The 21561-nt window shown below is 42.5% G+C and overlaps 1 protein-coding gene across 1 annotated transcript; it reads left to right on the top strand.

Annotated features, from left to right (window-relative positions):
- The first annotated feature begins 732 nt into the window (after positions 1 to 732).
- Positions 733 to 17846, top strand: LOC133570814 (uncharacterized). The gene is made up of 2 exons (XM_061923532.2): positions 733 to 1115; positions 17208 to 17846. Exons 1-2 carry the CDS (start codon positions 992 to 994, stop codon positions 17732 to 17734), a joined length of 651 nt encoding a protein of 216 aa, XP_061779516.1. The 5' UTR covers positions 733 to 991; the 3' UTR covers positions 17735 to 17846.
- Positions 17847 to 21561: the final 3715 nt, after the last annotated feature.

Raw genomic sequence — 21561 nt, 5'->3', positions numbered from 1 at the left:
TATTTACCCTAACCAACTATGAAATGATATAACATATATACAATGTGCTTCTGTCAGCAGCTACACTTTTCCTAACTAAGAGTTTCCCGCTTGTCTCCAACCCTTCCCCCATGCATTCCTGAGCTAAGATAAAAGGCGACACTCTCCTGTAAACAGACGGCCTTTGTCTTTTCAGGCCTCCAATAAATACTAAAAAAAAAGGTATTCTCTGAGCATTTCTTATTAAATAGATTATTACATTGTAAAATAACAGACACTTTACTTTTGCTTGTCCTTATGTCCCTGCAAGATGATGTTATGTTTTGGACGCATGGCTGCAATGGTTGTGATCTCTCGGATGCAGAATTTTACACCAGTAAAACCAGCAAAGCAGTAATTATAGTCTGCACATTGTGTTGTTGTTGAATGATATTTATCTGATTTAAAGTCAAATACAGTTGATATACTTGTCTGTCTATCTGTGTTGGCCCTGCGATGAGGTGGCGACTTGTCCCGGGTGTACACCGCCTTCCGCCCGAATGCAGCTGAGATAGGCTCCAGCACCCCCCGCGACCCCGAAAGGGACACGCGGTAGATAAATGGATGGATGGATCATTTGTTGCCGTGCTTGAGACACCATGAAAACATACATTTAGAATGAATCGTTCATGACTTGCCCATCACTATGACTCTTGGCCCCGCCCCTAAGTGACGCATGCGTGGAGGATATGCGCTTTGCAGCAAAGTTCTCCTTTACTCCACACACGCTTCTAAGCCTCGCTACTAACTACACTTTATTCATCCTCCGTGTCAGGATAAACTCCACTCGTCTCAGTCAACTTTGGACATTATTAGGCCCGCATAGCTTGCTACTTGTTTTAACGCGTTAGTTAGCTTAGCGTGCTAGTTAGCTTAGCGTGCTAGTTAGCTGCTAACAAAGAGACGCGGATTTGATCAACACATCGCTTAGTTAAGATCAAGTGTGAGTGTAAAGTGTTGTGATTGTGTGAAAATGTGTGAAAGAACGATAGCAGAGTACAAAGAGGAACTTTCTCGGACAAAAGAAGAAAACAAAAGACTACGTCAACTACTGGACGCTGTTTTCAAGAAACCTCAAGTTGTGTTACACAGAACAGGTTTGTTTACTTCTTACTCTCACATGTTTACTAACTTTATATTTCATTATTAACATGAACATGACGTGTTAGATTAATTGTGATTAATAGGTGTAGTCAGACACATGATTGTTATTGTGTTATTAATGTGATTATCAGACAGCAGTCATTTACATTAGATAATGTTCAAATATAGGTGATTTGGCACACTTATAATTAAAATAACAAAAATAATGTTGTTTTTCATCAGATATGTACTAGTATTGTATATGTGGATGGGGGCCCTGCTTTGGAAATAATGTGTACCCCTTTCAGAGATCACATTTAGTTCCACTTCAAACATTCACATGATCCACAATGAGATGAGATGGTATAACGTGAACAGTTTTGGAACTTTCTAACTCGGGGAAAAAACGGGATCTCGTTGGAAGCCCGATGTATTGGGTATAACAAAATGGTGTCTGCCAATGTAGTTTACAGTCTCACTACATCAGTAGTTGTCAAACTTTTTTCACCAAGTACCGTATTTTCCGCACTATTAGCCGCACCTAAAAACCACAAATTTACTCAAAAGCTGACAGTGCGGCTTATAACCCGGTGCGCTTTATATATGGATTAATATTAAGATTCATTTTCATAAAGTTTCGGTCTCGCAACTACGGTAAACAGCCGCCATCTTTTTTCCCCGTAGAAGAGGAAGTGCTTCTTCTTCTACGCAAGCAACCGCCAAGGTAAGCACCCGCCCCCATAGAACAGGAAGCGCTTCTTCTTCTACTGTAAGCAACCACCCGCCCGCGTAGAAGAAGAAGAAGCGCGCGGATATTACGTTTCATTTCCTTTGTGTGTTTACATCTGTAAAGACCACAAAATGGCTCCTACTAAGCGACAGGTTTCCGGTTCATGAAAAGACGCAATCTCTCCATCCGCACACGGACTACTATTTCACAGCAACTGCCTAAAGACTTTCAAGAAAAGCTGGCTACTTTCCGTGCATATTGTAAAAACAAAATAGCTGAAAAAAAGATCCGGCCAGAGAACATTATCAACATGGACGAGGTTCCACTGACTTTTGATATTCCTGTGAACCGCACTGTGGATACAACGGGAGCACGTACGGTGAATATTCGCACCACAGGGAATGAGAAGTCATCCTTCACTGTGGTTCTAGCTTGCCATGCTAATGGCCAGAAACTTCCACCCATGGTGATATTCAAAAGGAAGACCTTGCCAAAAGAGACCTTTCCAGCCGGCGTCATCATAAAAGCTAACTCGAAGGGATGGATGGATGAAGAAAAGATGAGCGAGTGGTTAAGGTAAGTTTACGCGAAGAGGCCGGGTGGCTTTTTTCACGCAGCTCCGTCCATGTTGATATACGACTCCATGCGCGCCCACATCACGCTGGTTTTTAATATATTATTAAAGTTTGACTGACCTATCTGACTGTTTTTTTGACATTCCTTTAGCGCAGTTAGATGCGGCTTATAACACGGGGCGGCTTATAGGTGGACAAAGTTTTGAAATATGCCGTTCATTGAAGGCGCGGCTTATAACCCAGGGCGCCTTATGGTGCGGAAAATACGGTACCACCTCAGAAAATACTTGGATCTCCAAGTACCACCATCATGAACAACATTAAAATACAATAGCATAGTAGGCCTTAATTATTCATTAAAAACAAGGAAGACACGTTATGTAACAAGTATATTTAATATTTTTAGTTACTCTAACATTACACACAGTTTGAACAGTAACACTGTGTTTGCATGTAGGAAAATAAAACACTGTACTTAAATAATGAAATAATAATTGGCGTACCACTAGGTGATGCCTGCGTACCACAGTTTACATCATATTCACATAAATCATATTTCTATTGTCTGCCCTAAATGTCAAAATATTTTTGTTTGTATCCCACCCATACCACCCCCACCCCAAAAAAAGAAAGAAACAACAAAAAAACAAAGTAATATCTACAAATACATCGATTAAATAAACAAAGAACAAAAAATAATTATAATACATTAATAATACATTAATAATAATAATAATCAGAAATAAAACTAAATATAAACAGATGCATATATATATAAATATATATATATATATATATATATATATATACATATATACATACATATACACATAAAGGGAGTAATCCCTTTTATTCTTTTTTTTTGCAGTACAATCACTAATTCGAAAAATTAAAGTCAGGTTTATGGGGTGTGACATAGTTGACCCAGTTTTCCCAGTATGAAGTAAATTTCTCCAATTCATAATTAATAAAGGCAGTTATCTTCTCCATTTTATATACCGTATTTTCCGCACTATAAGCCGCCCCGGGTTATTAGCCGCACCTTCAATGAATGGCATATTTCAAAACTTTGTCCACCTATAAGCCGCCCCGGGTTATAAGCCGCGCCTACGCTGCGCTAAAGGGAATGTCAAAAAAACAGTCAGATAGGTCAGTCAAACTTTAATAATATATTAAAAACCAGCGTTCTAACAACTCTGTCCCAAAATGTACGCAAATGTGCAATCACAAACATAGTCAAATTCAAAATAGTGCAGAGCAATAGCAACATAATGTTGCTCGAACGTTAATGTCACAACACACAAAATAAACATAGCGCTCACTTTCTGAAGTTATTCTTCATTCGTAAATCCTTCGTCTTCGGTGTCCGAATTGAAAAGTTGGGCAAATGTGGGATCCAAAATGGCCGGTTCCGTCTCGTCGAAGTCATCGGAGTCAGTGTCACTGTTGTCCAGCAGTTCTGTGAATCCTGCCTTCCGGAAAGCTCGGACCACAGTTGTGACCGAAATATCTGCCCAGGCATTTACGATCCACTGGCAGATGTTGGCGTATGTCGTCCGGCGCTGTCTGCCTGTCTTAGTGAAGGTGTGTTCGCCTTCGGTCATCCATTGTTCCCACGCCGTTCGCAGTCGTGATTTGAATGCCCTGTTGACACCAATATCCAGCGGTTGGAGTTCTTTGGTTAATCCACCCGGAATGACGGCGAGTGTTGTATTTGTGTGCTTCACTTGTTTTTTGACACCATCTGTGATGTGGGCGCGCATAGAGTCGTATATCAACATGGACGGAGCTGCCACCCGGCCTCTTCGCGTAAACTTCCCTTAACCACTCGCTCATCTTTTCTTCATCCATCCATCCCTTCGAGTTAGCTTTTATGATGACGCCGGCTGGAAAGGTCTCTTTTGGCAAGGTCTTCCTTTTGAATATCACCATGGGTGGAAGTTTCTGGCCATTAGCATGGCAAGCTAGAACCACAGTGAAGGATGACTTCTCATTCCCTGTGGTGCGAATATTCACCGTACGTGCTCCCGTTGTATCAACAGTGCGGTTCACAGGAATATCAAAAGTCAGTGGAACCTCGTCCATGTTGATAATGTTCTCTGGCCGGATCTTTTTTTCAGCTATCTTGTTTTTACAATATGCACGGAAAGTAGCCAGCTTTTCTTTAAAGTCTTTAGGCAGTTGCTGTGAAATAGTGGTCCGTGTGCGGATGGAGAGATTGCGTCTTTTCATGAACCGGAAACACCAAGAAGCACCACCTTTAAAATCATCCAGGTGAAGTTCGCTTGCTAGCGCTGTTGCCTTCATTCGAATAATGATGGTGCTGACACTTCTGCTTGCTGCTCTCTGCTCAACAACCCACTGTTCCAGTTTGTCCTCCAACAGTAGCCATCTTGCTTTGTTCCCTCGGAAACTCTGTTTTGTCTTCTTTACCTGGCGCAGGTCATCTTCTTGCTTCCTCCACCTACGCACCATTGATTCATTTATGTTATATTCTCTTGCTGCTGCTCTATTTCCGTGTTCTTCGGCATGACTTATTGCCTTAAGTTTAAATTCTGCGTTATACGCGTGTCGCTTAGTAGGAGCCATTTTGTGGTCTGGTCTTTACAGATGTAAACACACAAAGGAAATGAAACGAAAATCCGCGCGCTTCTTCTTCTTCCGGGGGCGGGTGGTTGCTTACAGTAGAAGAAGCGCTTCCTGTTCTATGGGGGCGGGTGCTTACCTTGGCGGTTGCTTGCGTAGAAGAAGAAGCGCTTCCTGTTCTACCGGGAAAAAAGATGGCGGCTGTTTACCGTAGTTGCGAGATCGAAACTTTATGAAAATGAATCGTAATATTAATCCATATATAAGGCGCATCGGGTTAAAAGCCGCACTGTCAGCTTTTGAGTAAATTTGTGGTTTTTAGGTGCGGCTAATAGTGCGGAAAATACGGTATGTCCATTGTTGTTTCCATCCATTGCTTCAAAGTTGGGCTCTCCTGGGATATCCATTTCCTAGTAATAGTCTTTTTACAAGCCACCAGTAGGATATTCATGAAGTGTTTATCTTTCTTCAGCCAGTCCTGAGGTACATGTCCAAAAACAAAGTTTTACTTTGGAGGGGTATTTCACGTTTGAAAATATCCTGTAGAGCTTGGTGTATCTCTTTCCAATAGTCCTTTATGGTGGAGCAGTCCCACAAAACATGGTAGTGATTTGCATTTGAATTCCCACAATTTCTCCAGCAGGCAGGGGAGTTGTTATCATAGTGAGACTTCTGAAAAGGTGTAATAAAAAATCTGATCAAACTTTTCCAGCCAAACTTCCTCAACTTGGGTGAGCTGGTACAAGTCCATTGATATTTCCATATTATTGTCCATTCTTCCTCAGATTTAGTTATCTCTCCTTCCTTCTCCCATTTTGTTTTAATATATGAAGTTGAATATGATTTCATATTCAACAGACCCTTATACAAGCATGAAACACTTCTATCAATAATTTCTGAATTGTAGGCTTTTGTAAACAGTTCAATCAAACATATACTCGTCTTTGTGACACTTTTCACCTTCATATTAACAAAATGCCGCGACTGCAAATATCGATAGAAGTCTTGGTTTTCTAATATATATGTCCTTTTAATAGTTTCAGAACTAAGCATTTTTTATCTTTCATTACACTACATAAAACTGTTATACCCTTAGATATCCAGTCCTTAAATCTTGAGTCTAATTTATTAGGTGTAAACTCTGTATCATAGGCACACCATTTAAGAACTGCAATATCACTCTCGAGTTTGTATTCCTTTATGATCATTTTCCACACTTTAAAGGGGAACATTATCACCAGACCTATGTAAGCGTCAATATATACCTTGATGTTGCAGAAAAAAGACCATATATTTTTTTAACCGATTTTCGAACTCTTAATGGGTGAATTTTGGCGAATTAAACGCCTTTCTATTATTCGCTCTCGGAGCGATGACGTCACGTTGTGACGTCACATCGGGAAGCAATCCGCCATTTTCTCAAACACATTACAAACACCGAGTCAAATCAGCTCTGTTATTTTCCGTTTTTTCGACTGTTTTCCGTACCTTGGAGACATCATGCCTTGTCGGTGTGTTGTCGGAGGGTGTAACAACACGAACAGGGACGGATTCAAGTTGCACCAGTGGCCCAAAGATGCGAAAGTGGCAAGAAATTGGACGTTTGTTCCGCTTCCTTTACCGACGAAAGCTATGCTATGACAGAGATGGCAAGAATGTGTGGATATCCTGCGACACTCAAAGCAGATGCATTTCCAACTGGACTGGACAGATCAGCTTTCAGGAAAAGAGAGCGGATGAGGGTATGTCTACAGAATATATTAATTGATGAAAACTGGGCTGTCTGCACTCTCAAAGTGCATGTTGTTGCCAAATGTATTTCATATGCTGTAAACCTAGTTCATAGTTGTTAGTTTCCTTTAATGCCAAACAAACACATACCAATCGGTGGTTAGAAGGCGATCGCCGAATTCGTCCTCGCTTTCTCTCGTGTCGCTGGCTGTCGTGTTGTTTTCGTCGGTTTCGCTTGCATACGGTTCAAACTGATATGGCTCAATAGCTTCAGTTTCTTCTTCAATTTCGTTTTCGCTACCTGCCTCCACACTACAACCATCCGTTTCAATACATGCGTAATCTATTGAATCGCTTAAGCCGTTGAAATCCGAGTCTGAATCCGAGCTAATGTCGCTATACCTTGCCGTTCTAGCCGCCATGTTTGTTTGTATTGGCATCACTGTGTGACGTCACAGGATAATGGACGGGTGTATATAACGATGGTTAAAATCAGGCACTTTGAAGCTTTTTTTAGGGATATTGCGTGATGAGTAACATTTTGAAAAAAACTTCGAAAAATAAAATAAGCCACAGGGAACTGATTTTTAATGGTTTTAACCCTTCTGAAATTGTGATAATGTTCCCCTTTAAGGGTCAATTTCACCCATGGGTTATCAATGTTATTTATGTGGGTTTGTAAATAGTTATCCGCCAGGATTGCTTGTATGGGGATGGAGGGCATTTCTTCTTAAACAATTTTCCATTGAGCAATGTATGACGGGTTGCACCAGCATATCACTGCTCTTATCTGGGCTGCAAAATAGTAATATCGGAGGCAAGGTAAACCCCATCCTCCCTTTTGTTTGACCAATTGTAAAGTTTTGAGACAAACTCTTGGCCTTTTACTTTGCCATATATACCTTGATAGCCTTTTGTCCCATTCATTGACTTGGTTTTGGTTAATCTCTATTAGCAGGGTTTGAAATAGGTACAGCAGTCTTGGCAGTACATTCATTTTAATGGAATCAATTCTAGAACTAAGGCTAAAAAAAGGAATTAAGTTCTATCTTGCTATGTCATCTTTTATTTTTTTATGTATGGGTAGATAATTGTATTCTGATCATTTTGTTTGATCTTTTGGCAAATTAATGCCAATGTATTTAAAAGACTCTGTTTACCATATCAGAGGGTAACTACTTCTGATTTCCCCTGGTGGGTTATAATTATATGAGTAGCTGGGTTTTACCTACCGTATTTTCCGCACTATAAGGCGCACCTAAAAACCACAATTTTTCTCAAAAGCTGACAGTGCGCCTTATAACCCGGTGCGCTTTATTACGATTCATTTTCATAAAGTTTCGGTCTCGCAACTTCGGTAAACAGCCGCCATCTTTTTTCCCGGTAGAACAGGAAGCGCTTCTTCTTCTACGCAAGCAACCGCCAAGGAAAGCACCCGCCCCCATAGAACAGGAAGCGCTTCACCCGCCCCCGGAAGAAGAAGAAAAAACGCGCGGATATCACCGTACGTTTCATTTCCTGTTTACATCTGTAAAGACCACAAAATGGCTCCTACTAAGCGATCCGGTTCATAAAAAGACGCAATCTCTCCATCCGCACACGGATTACTACCGTATTTCACAGCTGATATTCCTGTGAACCGCACTGTGGAACGGGAGCACGTACGGTGAATATTCGCACCACAGGGAATGAGAAGTCATCCTTCACTGTGGTTCTAGCTTGCCATGCTAACTTCCACCCATGATGATATTCAAAAGGAAGACCTTGCCAAAAGAGACCTTTCCAGCCGGCGTCATCATAAAAGCTAACTCGAAGGGATGGATGGATGAAGAAAAGATGAGCGAGTGGTTAAGGGAAGTTTACGCGAAGAGGCCGGGTGGCTTTTTTCACACAGCTCCGAAGGCGAACACACCTTCACTAAGACGGGCAGATAGCGCCGGTCGACATACGCCAACATCTGCCAGTGGATCGTAAATGCCTGGGCAGATAGTTTCGGTCACAACTGTGGTCCGAGCTTTCCGGAAGGCAGGATTCACAGAACTGCTGCACAACAACAGCGACACTGAATCCGATGACTTCGACGAGGCGGAGCCGGCCATTTTTGGATCCCACGCTTGCGCAACTTTTCAATTCGGACACCGAAGACGAAGAATTCGAAGGATTTACGAATGAAGAATAACTTCAGAAGGTGAGCGCTATGTTTATTTTGTGTGTTGTGACATTAACGTTCGAGCAACATTATGTTGCTATTTATTGCTCTACACCATTTTGAATTTTACTATGTTTGTGATTGCACATTTGCGTACATTTTGGGACAGAGTTGTTAGAACGCTGGTTTTCAATATATTATTAAAGTTTGACTGAACTATCTGACTGTTTTTTTGACATTCACTTTAGCGCAGCGTTTTTTTGACATTCACTTTAGCGCAGCGTAGGCGCGGCTTATAGTCCGGGGCGGCTTATTGGTGGACAAAATTATGAAATATGTAATTCATAGAAGGTGCGGCTAATAATCCGGTGCGCCTTATAGTGCGGAAAATACGGTATATTGATTTTATATCCTGGTAGTTGACCATACAGTTCAAATGATTGCATTAATTTAGGGAGCGAGTATGTTGGGTGTCCGAGGTAAACCAAAATGTCATCCGCATAGCAGGCCAATTTATACTCTCTTCCTTTAATCATGATTCCCTTAATATCTTCATTGTGTCTAATAGACTGAGCTAATGGCTCTAGATATAATGCAAAGAGTAATGGTGACCATGCACATCCCTGTCTAGAGCCCCTTTCTAGGGTAAAACTGTTTGATAAGTATCCATTGACTTTAATCGTAGCAGTAGGATTGTTATATAGTGCCTGCATAGTTTTAATGATTGTATCCTGAAAGCCGAATTTATATAAAACTCTGTAAATAAAATTCCAAATGACCGAATCAAAGGCCTTTTCGGCATCCACACTTGTAACAATTGCTTCAATGTTTTTTCTTTGTATATGAGCCATAATATGTAGTGTCTTTCTTATATTGTCTTGTGTTTGTCGTTGATGTATAAAACCTATTTGATCATTATGTATCAATATAGGTAAAACATCTTCTAATCGTTTGCCCATAATGGAAGTAAATAGTTTATAATCTACATTAAGAACCGATATTGGCCTGTAAGATGCACATTCAATTCTATCCTTGCCTTCTTTTGGTATAGCTGAGATAATTGCCTCTCTCCAACTGAGTGGCGTTTGTGCCTTTTTTAAGACCCAATTCAGTGTGGGGAGTAAAACAGGTATTCATTATTTTTTAAATTTCTTATACCATTTAGCCGTGTAACCGACTGATCCTGGCGATTTTCTTAATTTAAGCCTACTAATTGCAACTTTTAATTCATTTTCAGTTATATCTGCAGATATTGTTTGGTTTTGTTTTTCATCTAAAATAGGTCAATCCAGAGAGTTCAGGAAGCTGTCAATTTGGGTTATGCTCCTACTAGAGACCTCAGAGTATAAAGTTTTATAAAAATGTTAGAAGACTTCCTGAATTTCATTTGGTTTAGTTTTTATCCCTTTTGTTCTTGGATCCCTCATTTTATGAATGGTGTTTTCTGCTATCTTTTTTTTTAGTTTCCAGGCCAGTATTTTCATAGACTTAGAGCCACTTTCATAGTGTCTCTGTTGCAAAAACATTAGATTGTTTTTAATTTCTTGTGTGGCCAAACTGTTTATTGTATTCCTAGTATTTCTTATTTCCCTTAATGTATCCTGTACCAAATTTAGTTTGTGTTTTCTTTCTAATTCTTTTAGTTGTTTTTTTTTTAAGTCATTTGATTTTGTATTCTAATTTTTTTTCTTAAATGAAGATATTGCTAGAATTTTCCCTCCTAAAACAGCCTTCAGAGTGTCCCATAATATGTGTCTTCAGTATCTAATCAATGTGTCATTGAACTCCAAGAAGAGACTATTTTCAGATTTAATTTGTGTCTTAAAGGATAGGTCATTCAGCAGACTTGAGTTTAGTTTCTATGTATTAATTTTTGCCCTCAGATTAAAGTCAATAGATAGGTATATAGGTGCATGGTCACTTAGATCTATCGTCCCAATTTCACAGGTACATATTTTATCTTTATCCTGTCATGATCCGTTACCCGGATCATGGCATGATTTATGTTGGTAATGTTTCTGTTTTAGTCTGTTTCCTGGGTGCACCCTCTTTCCCTGTTTACTGTTGGTTTCCATGGGCACTGATTCTCCTCGCCTGTCTTAGTTTTGCAATTAGTGTTCCCACCAGGTGTTTTGGTTAATCACTCCCCTTTATAGTTTCCTGTCACCCAGCAGTAGTTGCTGGGTCAATGTTTGCTTTAGGCAACGTTTACGTTCTCCTGTTTTTTCTCCTCGCTGTAGTAAGTTTGTACGCACTAGCATTCCTTGTTTTTTCACCCTTGGTGACATTTTGTGTTTTTTAGCTCCATGCTTGCTAGAATCCTCAGTTTGTATTTTTGATCCTGCCTTAAAATAATTAAAACCTTAAATCTTACCTGCACGCCGCACCTGCTTGTCGTCTGGATTGGAAGGAACACTACCAGCGCAGCAATGCGCCCCCCCAAGACGTAACAGATTGACCCAGCCAGACGAAGTGTTCCTGTCCAACATGGACAAAGAAGATATCCTCCTGGAACTCCAAGCGGACACCCAGCCGTGGGAATACGAGGACGAAGCCGAGCTGCCTGAAGAAGACCTTCCGGCCGACGCCATGTTAGCATGGGGACAGCTAATGGCTAAGTTGACGGAAGCACAGACCCGCTTCCTCCCCCACTCTCAAGCCACCCGGACGTCGTCCACCCCACCTGGTACGCGAAGGCTCGGGCAGCGGGCCAGCTCAGAGCAGGCACAGAAGGGGTACCAGATGGACACTTTGCCCTCAACGTTGTCTACCAGGCTTTTCCCGTGCGGCTTCTCCTCCCCTCAGACACCACCTGCTGGCAATTGTCCAGAAAGGCGCCAGCAGCGCACACGCACAAAGCCAGCTCCCGGGCTTCCTAGAGCCCACCCGCCCGTGCCCTCTGCTCCCGCCAAACTCGCACAAGCGCTCCCCCCACAGCTCCATTTAGCATCTGGAATCTGCTTCCTGAGAGGGGCGTGGGCAGTGCTGGTACCGTGTCAGCGGGGCCAGCAGACCTCCTTCCACTGAGGTTGCTGCCTGCCTCTCCTCCGCGCTGTCGGCTTCGGCCCCACTTCCTGCTCTGTCTCCTCTGTCTGCTGTGCCACGTGCTGCTCAGCCTTCTCCACTTCCTATTCCAGCCCAGTCATCTTCCAAGACAAACCTTGAAAAATACAGTCCGGCTTGGGTGGATGAGTGGTACCGCAAGGTACTTATTGAACTGCAACTGGAGGAACAATCCCAATCAGCAGAAAACACTCCGCCTGCTCTTCTGGCTCCTCCCACGCTGACAGCCCAGACGCCTACCACTCTGACGCCACCATCAACCCTGGTAGTCCTGCAAACGCCATCCTCTCCACCTCCTGCTCCAGCGCTGCAAAGCACACGAGACCCTGCAGAGACCGACCCAGTAAAAAGGGCATTGCACGAACAGGCCAAACAACTTGGACAACAGGAGGAACAGTTTGGCGTTCTTGGGGCTTGCGTCAACGCCATGGCGGAACGCCAAGACGCCCGCCTTGATGCTTTGGAGAGACAGCTGGGAAGTATACTCACCGCGCTGCAGGTGATGATCCCCCCTACGGCCAACCCAGCAGTCCAGCTGAGACATCCACCACCCGCAGATATTCCGTTGCCTGATTCGCCCCTGACTGCGCCCACGTCGACAGACGAGCCGCCTGCTTCGCCTCTGGCTCCGCCCACGCCGACAGACGAGGCGCCTGCTCCGCCTCTGGCTCCGCCCACGCCGACAGACGAGCCGCCTGCTCCGCCTCTGGCTCCGCCCACGCCGACAGACGAGCCGCCTGCTCCGCCTCTGGCTCCGCCCACGCCGACAGACGAGCCGCCTGCTCCGCGTCTGGCTCCGCCCACGCCGACAGACGAGCCGCCTGCTCCGCGTCTGGCTCCGCCCACGCCAACAGATGAGCCGCCTGCTCAGCCTCTGGCTCCGCCCACGCCGACAGACGAGCCGCCTGGTCCGCCTCTGGCTCCGCCCACGCCGACAGACGAGCCGCCTGCTCCGCCTCTGGCTCCGCCCACGCCGACAGACGAGCCGCCTGCTCCGCCTCTGGCTCCGCCCACACCGACAGACGAGCCGCCTGCTTCCATGGCGACGACGCTTCCTGTTTCCACGGCGACGACGCTTCCTGTTTCCACGGCGACGACGCTTCCTGTTTCTACGGCGACGACGCTTCCCGCGGCTTCCACGACTGCCTCACCTACCACACCTCCCGCGGCTTCCACGCCTGCCTCACCTACGACGTGCCCACCTCCTTGTGTCCGGCGGGCCGCACCACGACGCCGCCCACCTCGTCGTTTCTGGACTATTCATGGACGCTTTTGGCGCCAACAGCAGCGACGTCCCAGACTTGGGTACAGGACTCAAAGACTCCTGAGGTTCTGGCGCCAGTCTCGTCCGCCTTCTCAACGGCCACAGACATGGCCATTCCGAGGTCGCCCGCCTCGACGATTGTGGCGACAATCTACCCGCCGCCGCCACCTGACTTGTCCCCAGTGGCTTCGGGGACACATGGCCTGGCGGCCCACCACCAAGTCATCCCTCTACCCTCCCGTGACTTTTGACTTTCTGGGGGGGGGGATTGTAGTTTGGGACGTCTGGGATCCGTCCCTTAAGGGGGGGGGTTATGTCATGATCCGTTACCCGGATCATGGCATGATTTATGTTGGTAATGTTTCTTTTTTAGTCTGTTTCCTGGGTGCACACTCTTTCCCTGTTTACTGTTGGTTTCCATGGGCACTGATTCTCCTCACCTGTCTTAGTTTTGCAATTAGTGTTCCCGCTAGGTGTTTTGGTTAATCACTCCCCTTTATAGTTTCCTGTCACCCAGCAGTAGTTGCTGGGTCAATGTTTGCTTTAGTCAACGTTTACGTTCTCCTGTTTTTTCTCCTCGCTGTAGTAAGTTTGTACGCACTAGCATTCCTTGTTTTTTCACCCTTGGTGACATTTTGTGTTTTTTAGCTCCATGCTTGCTAGAATCCTCAGTTTGTATTTTTGATCCTGCCTTAAAATAATTAAAACCTTAAATCTTACCTGCACGCCGCACCTGCTTGTCGTCTGTATTGGAAGGAACGCTACCAGCGCAGCAATGCGCCCCCTAAGATGTAACATATCCTTTCCAAATGTTAGAAATAATCTATTCTTGTATAAAGACAGTGCGGAGCAGAGAAATAAGTATAATCCCTTCTGTCTGGGAAAAAGTCTCGCCATATGTCAATTAAGCCTACTTCCTCAAAAAGTGTGTTTATTTTCTTATAAAGGGGTTTCACGTTTTGTATTTTTATACTAGATGAGTCCAATGTTGGCTGTAAATATATATTTAAATCCCCACCACAAATCAAAAGACCTTTGGTTTCCGTTACCATAATATTGGTGATTTTTTGGAAGAAATTAATATCACTCCCAGGGGGTGTAGAGACATTCAATAAGGTGATTGGGTTCCCATCTAGCTTTCCCTTTACTAAAATAAATCTACCCTCCTTATCACCAAATTCCAATACTTTTTCAAAATGTAGCTTTTTTGAGATGAGGATTGTAACTCCTTTCCTATGTCCTAATTTATATGACGAACAAAACAAATGAGTGAAGCCCATTCTCTTTAGTTTTACATGCTCCTTGTCAGTCAAATGGGTCTCCTGTAAATATACTATGTGGGCTTGTTCTGTCCTCACCTTCGATAATATTTTATTGCGTTTAATTGGGTTCAATAGGACATTAACATTAAATGATACACATTTTACTTTGTCACTAACCATATGTATTTACTTGTAAGTGTACCAATAAAATATTCAAAATAAAACCTAGCAAGTCTACTCCCATAACGAAAACAACTGATATAACATAAATAAAACAAAGCAAAAATAACTAAAGACAATTAAAAAAGAAAAGTGTAGTTCCAAGGCAGGGGTCTCTAATAGATGCCCCTGAGTTGGGCTAGATAAAACGTCTTGCTGTGGGGGAAATCCTCTCCCAACTATAGGCTGAGGGCCCCCATCATGGCACTTGGTAGAAAGAGAAACAAAATCTCTGTTCATTACATAGATACATCCCTCATTTGTATATATTCTCATCTAGCTGGGGTTATTATATAAACGCAAATGTCTTGGAGTGAATTTAAAGTCACCTGTTTTGGTTCTGTTCATCTTACCAACACTTTAAGAAGTCAGTCAAAATTAACAGGTCCTCCGGAGAAGGCGATGATTATCTTCTGAAGGCTTGCAGTCTCTCCTTGATGCTTTTCTCTGGCTCCTCACATGTCCCCTCCCGGCTCCTTCCTCCCATGGTCTCCCAGGCGGAGCGGGACAGCTGATCCAGCAGGCTCTCCCTCGGTGTAGTCACGCTGACTGGAAGTCCTCTGTCCTTCATGTCTTTTGTTGCCTCCTTTGCTGTCCGGTATAACTGCGTGCCGTCCTCCTGGAACACTCGTAGTTTGGCCGGGTACGGAGTCTGGAAGCAGATATTTCTTTGCTTTAACACTTGCTTCGCTTCAGCATATTTTTTCCTCTTTTGCAGGACTGCTGGGAGGTAATCCTGGTCAAAATGCATTAGTCTCCCATTCAGAAAAATCTTCTTCTTTCCCCAGGCTTTGCTCATGACCTCTTCTTTCATCCTGTAGCGGAGGAATTTGACTATTATTGACCGCGGCTTGTCTTCTCTGTCTCCGGCGGGTCTTGGCCCTTTCGATGTCGAGTTGCGTAGTTGCGGGGATCTCCAACATGTCCCGCAGCAGTTTTTCCACAAACTCTGGCATGGACGGTCCCTCGGCTCCTTCGGGAACATTGTATATCCTCAAGTTCTTGTGTCAGGATCTCCCTTCATAGTCGAGTAGTTTGTTTTCTTTCTGATGAATGACTTTTATCATGTTGTTCAACACATACTCCACGTTTTGAATCCGGCCCTCCACCTTCTCAATTCGCTCCTCTGTGTCTGTTATTTGTTTAATGTTGGTGAGCTCGGATTTAATATCGTTCAGCTGTTCTTTTATGTCTTTTCGGAAGTCCCGAATCTCCTCCAGAACTTGGACTAAACCTTCGGCGTCCGCCTCCTTTGAGCGAGGGTTAGCGTTAGCACCGCCATCTTGTAGCTTTACAGGGGAGCTGTTCGCGGACACAGAGCTTTCCTCATTTACAGGCTCTGCAACAATATTTCCTCGATTTCCTCTGGTTTTCCCCATTCTTGCCCCTTTTGTTTGTTCAGAGATTATCTAAAAATTTGGCATGTTACGGTCTAACGGGGCAAAATAACTTTTCTCACGAGGGAGATGTTACTCGAAGCTGCCATTCAGCTTGATGATGTCACCGGAACTCCTCAGACTCAGTTCTATGTTTTTTTTGGGTACAGAAAATGATGGAATGATCACTTAAGCCGCATACAGTAGTTCCACTTGTGAAAATCATAGACTGGTCAGAAGTAACAACGAGGTCTATGAAGGTTTAAAAGGACTCACTCACCCTGGTAGTATGCTTAATGAGCTAAGTGAGACAATGTTGGTGGCACAGCTTAGTGAAGGTTTTAAAAATGGGTGCATCCTTTCAGGACATATCTGTGTTCCAGTCCCCAAGAAGATGTAAACCTGTATCAACATGTTTACACAAAACTCACACCCTCACTAAATACATTTTTCACTGTAATCAAATCTAAATAAAGTTATAATTTCACTTCCTGATTCTGACTTACATGCAACAATAAGTGAAAGTAAACATTTATTTTCAATAACCAAAGTAGTCAACACTTGAATTATTAAAAGAACATAAAGGTGACTGACTTTCCTTCCGTGTGTTGTAGATGGTCTCCAATTCCTAAAGAGGAATTGTTGATGGAGATACTCCATAAAACAGCACATAGGGAAACATGTTTTTGTTAAAAGTTCCTTTTGGCCCAGCCAACAAAATGACCACCCAAAAGTATTCTGCATGATAACAAAAACATACCATGAATGTTTTTTTTAAGTGATTTTGGAATTAGATTTGTTTTATTTCCATGATAATGAAGTTACGGTAATGACAATCTCAATATTTACAGCCTTTACATCAGTGAAGTTAAGAATGCCTCAATCAATGCTGCCTCGTACATATAAACATTTTCAAATTGACCCCCATCAAATTTCCAAGTCTTTTTTGTACTCACTGTACCACTTTTGAATTAATTTTAGGACAAAAGATGGTATTTCCTGTGTTTTTATTGGTTGTTTTGCTACACACCTTTAACACAACACACAAAAGAACACAAATAATCTCATTGTGTTTACAGTGTCAGTCCAAAACTATTTATTTTCTCTCTTTATCTCTTATCATTTATCTTATTGACTTATTTACCCAACAGATGTCCAGCAGCCCACCCACATGAAAGAGGAAGAGGATGATCCACAGCACACCCACATGAAAGAGGAAGAGGGGGATCCACAGCCCACCCACATGAAAGAGGAAGAGGATGATCCACAGCCCACCCACATGAAAGAGGAAGAGGGGGATCCACAGCCCACCCACATGAAAGAGGAAGAGGATGATCCACACATGAAAAAGGAAGAGAATGATCCGCAGCCCACCCACATTAAAGAGGAAGAGGATGATCCACAGCCCCCCCACATGAAAGAGGAAGAGGATGATCCACACATGAAAGAGGAAGAGGAGGATCCACACATGAGAGAGGAAGAGGAGGGAGAGTGTGTTGTAGAGCAGGAGGAGGATGATGTCAGCAAGTTTCCACTGACTGTTGTCTCTGTGAAGACTGAAGAGCATGAAGACAAAGCACCTGAGTCCTCACAGCTTCATCACAGTCCAAGTAAGCACATATCATTTTATTCTCAGGGCATTCAATCCATCACAACTGGACTGTTCACTTTGTCTTAGAAGACTCATCCAAGTAGGCTTCATCACTTCATGCTCATACACTTCAAGTCTTAAATCTAATCATTGGAATTTAGAGGGAAACTGCACTTTTTAGGGGATTTTTCTATCGTTCACAATTATTATAACAGACATGATGGTGGATATATAAAAAAAAATCACATTCGAACTAGGGCTGGGCGATATGGCCTTTTATTAATATGTGAATATGTTTAGGCCATGTCACGATACACCATATGTATGTGGATATTTTTAGGCCATGTCACGATACACCATATATATGCGGATATGTTTAGGCCATGTCATGATACACCATATATATGTGGATATTTTTAGGCCATGTCACGATACACCATATATATGTGGATATGTTTAGGCCATGTCACGATACACCATATATATGTGGATATGTTTAGTCCATGTCACGATACACCATATACCGTATTTTCCGCACTATAAGGCGCACCGGATTATTAGCCGCACCTTCAATGAATGGCATATTTCATAACTTTGTCCACCAATAAGCCGCCCCGGACTATAAGCCGCGCCTACGCTGCGCTAAAGGGAATGTCAAAAAAACAGTCAGATAGGTCAGTCAAACTTTAATAATATATTAAAAACCAGCGTTCTAACAACTCTGTTCACTCCCAAAATGTACGCAAATGTGCAATCACAAACATAGTAAAATTCAAAATAGTGCAGAGCAATAGCAACATAATGTTGCTCGAACGTTAATGTCACAACACACAAAATAAACATAGCGCTCACTTTCTGAAGTTATTTTTCATTCGTAAATCCTTCGTCTTCGGTGTCCGAAGTGAAAAGTTGGGCAAATTTACGATCCACTGGCAGATGTTGGCGTCGTCTGGCGCTGCCTCCTCGTCTTAGTGAAGGTGTGTTCGCCTTCTGTCATCCATTGTTCCCACGCAGTTAGCAGTCTAGCTTCGAATGCCCTGTTGACACCAATATCTAGCGGCTGGAGGTCTTTTGTCAATCCACCCGGAATGACGGCGAGTATTGAATTAAGCGCGTAAGCGTGTCTCTCAATGTGCTGTTATGAGCTAGCAAATATAACAACTACACTACCCAGCATGCAACGATAGTTACGAGCATGCGCGGTAGCCCTGAGAAGCGTTGTTGTATGCTGGGAGTTCGAATGTGGTTATGAGCACGCTGTGAGTAAACGTTGAGAACTCAGTTAACACGCCTCGTCTGCATTATTTATAATTAGACAGACAACACACTTAATAGGAGCCATTTTGGGGTCTTTACATAAACACACAAATGGAAATGAAACGTCACATATCCCAGCATGCACCGCGCGCTTCTTCTACGGGGAAAAAAGATGGCGGCTGTTTACCGTAGTTGCGAGACCTAAACTTTATGAAAATGAATCTTAATATTTATCCATATATAAAGCGCACCGGGTTATAAGGCGCACTGTCAGCTTTTGAGAACATTTGTGGTTTTTAGGTGCGCCTTATAGTGCGGAAAATACGGTATATGTGGATATGTTTAGTCCATGTCACGATACACCATATATATGTGGATATGTTTAGGCCATGTCACGATACACCATATATATGTGGATATGTTTAGTCCATGTCACGATACACCATATATATGTGGATATGTTTAGGCCATGTCACGATACACCATATATATGTGGATATGTTTAGGCCATGTCACAATACACCATATATTTGTGGATATTTTGCCTTAGCCTTGAATGAACACTTGATGCATATTATCACAGCAATATGATGATTTTATGTGTCTACATTAAAACATTCTTCTTCATACTGCATTAATATATGCTACTTTTAAACTTTCATGCAGAGAGGAAAATCACAACTAAGTCAATTGACCAAAAGTGTATTTATTAAACAGTTATTAAGCAGTGGCACAAACATTCATGTCATTTCAAAACAGAACGTGCAAGATTGTCAGAGACATTTTAAAACAAGCTATTAGTGCACTTTTGTGCATGATGTCACTAAGATGACATCAAAACAACACTAAATTAAAGTGTACTTTTTGTACAAAATGCCACTACAATAGTTTAAAATAAATAAAGTGCACTTTTGTGCATGATGTCACACAAGATATTTCAATAAGTGTCAAATAAAAATGAGCTGCATAATAGGAAATCAAATAGTGTATGTCCTTCACTATGTGGTAGGTTCCTGCGGACGTTATCTCCTTCTGTTGTTGACTATTTGTTTCATACGGTGTTGATGTGGAAATGGTTGCTTGGGCATTTTGTGGGTGTGGCACTGAACGGGGATGTTGACATGCAGAGTTTCAAGCACTCTTCATTCTCTAGCGGGTGACTTTTCAAATTGTGCTACATTAGCAGTGCTGCTACTTTTTGTAGCAACGCTTTTGCCGCATACTTGTTCACCATCTACCTGCTTGAAGCCAAACCACCGCCAGATGATGGGCCTCCTGCTGTTTGTCTCGGGAATTAATTCTGCCTTCATTTGTTACCAGATTGGCACCTTCTTTCTCTCGTATTACCACTAGCACCACAGCTAACGTTACCATGCCGCTACCTGTCTGCTCCGTGAGAGCGTATGACGTTGCACACGTGACAGTATGTGACGTATGTAAGAAGGTGCGCTTGTTTTATGTCTCTGTGAGAAGGAGAGACAAGAAAGAGTGAGAAGAGCCTGTAGTGTAATGCCTGCAGCTAAAAGCAACTGTGTGAGAACGTATACTCCAATATCACCATATAGTCATTTTCTATATCGCACAGAGACAAACCCACAATATATCCAGTATATTCCATACATCACCCAGCCCTAATTCTACCTCATAAATGTAAATAAAAGTCCACTTGCAATGGAGCCAATGGGAGGTCCTCTATAACCATCCAAAATACACCAACAATACTCCATTTGCATTTTGTGACTTGAATGTCCACCAAGTGTTAGTTGAGTTGAGTTGAGTTGAGTTGTGTTGAGTTTATTTGGAACATGCAAGCATACAACATGATACATCACACATGCATGCATACAACATGATACATCACACATGCATGCATACGACATGATACATCACACATGCATGCATACAACATGATACATCACACATGCATGCATACAACATGATACATCACACATGCATGCATACAACATGATACATCACACATGCATGCATACAACATGATACATCACACATGCATGCATACAACATGATACATCACACATGCATGCATACAACATGAAACATCACACATGCATGCATACAACATGATACATCACACATGCATGCATACAACATGATACATCACACATGCATGCATACAACATGATACATCACACATGCATGCATACGACATGATACATCACACATGCATGCATACAACATGAAACATCACACATGCATGCATACACCATGATACATCACACATGCATGCATACAACATGATACATCACACATGCATTGAGAAAATTGAGAATGTTTATCTTCTTCTTTGTACTTTGTAAACACTTTAAGTGTGAAGAGTTTCTTGAAGTGGATCATATTAGTACATTGTTTGATTGCTTTGCTTCATCCATTCCATCATTTAATTCCACATACTGATATACTGAAGGTCTTAAGTGTTGTACGTGCATACAAATGTTTTATATTACATTTTTCTCTAAGATTATATTTCTCCTCTTTTGTTGAGAATTGTTGTACATTCTTGGCTAGCAGGTTATAGTTTGCTTTGTGTATCATTTTAACTGTTTGCAAATTCACTATGTGGTGGAATTTCAGTATTTGTGATTCAATAAATAAAGTGTTTTTATGTTGTCTATATCCAACATGATGTATTATTATCA

The sequence above is a fragment of the Nerophis lumbriciformis genome, linkage group LG28, assembly GCF_033978685.3.
Source record: "Nerophis lumbriciformis linkage group LG28, RoL_Nlum_v2.1, whole genome shotgun sequence".
NCBI classification, from domain to species: domain Eukaryota; kingdom Metazoa; phylum Chordata; class Actinopteri; order Syngnathiformes; family Syngnathidae; genus Nerophis; species Nerophis lumbriciformis.
The sequence above is the reverse complement of the archived record's forward strand: the minus strand, read 5'-3'. Positions and strand labels throughout refer to the sequence as shown.

Excerpts from the sequence above, each read along its gene's own strand:
- LOC133570814 (XM_061923532.2), top strand. The coding sequence starts at position 992 with ATGTGTGAAAGAACGATAGCAGAGTACAAAGAGGAACTTTCTCGGACA. Across the intron at positions 1,116-17,207 it reads AGTTGTGTTACACAGAACAG|ATGTCCAGCAGCCCACCCAC; the intron begins GTTTGTTTACTT and ends TTTACCCAACAG.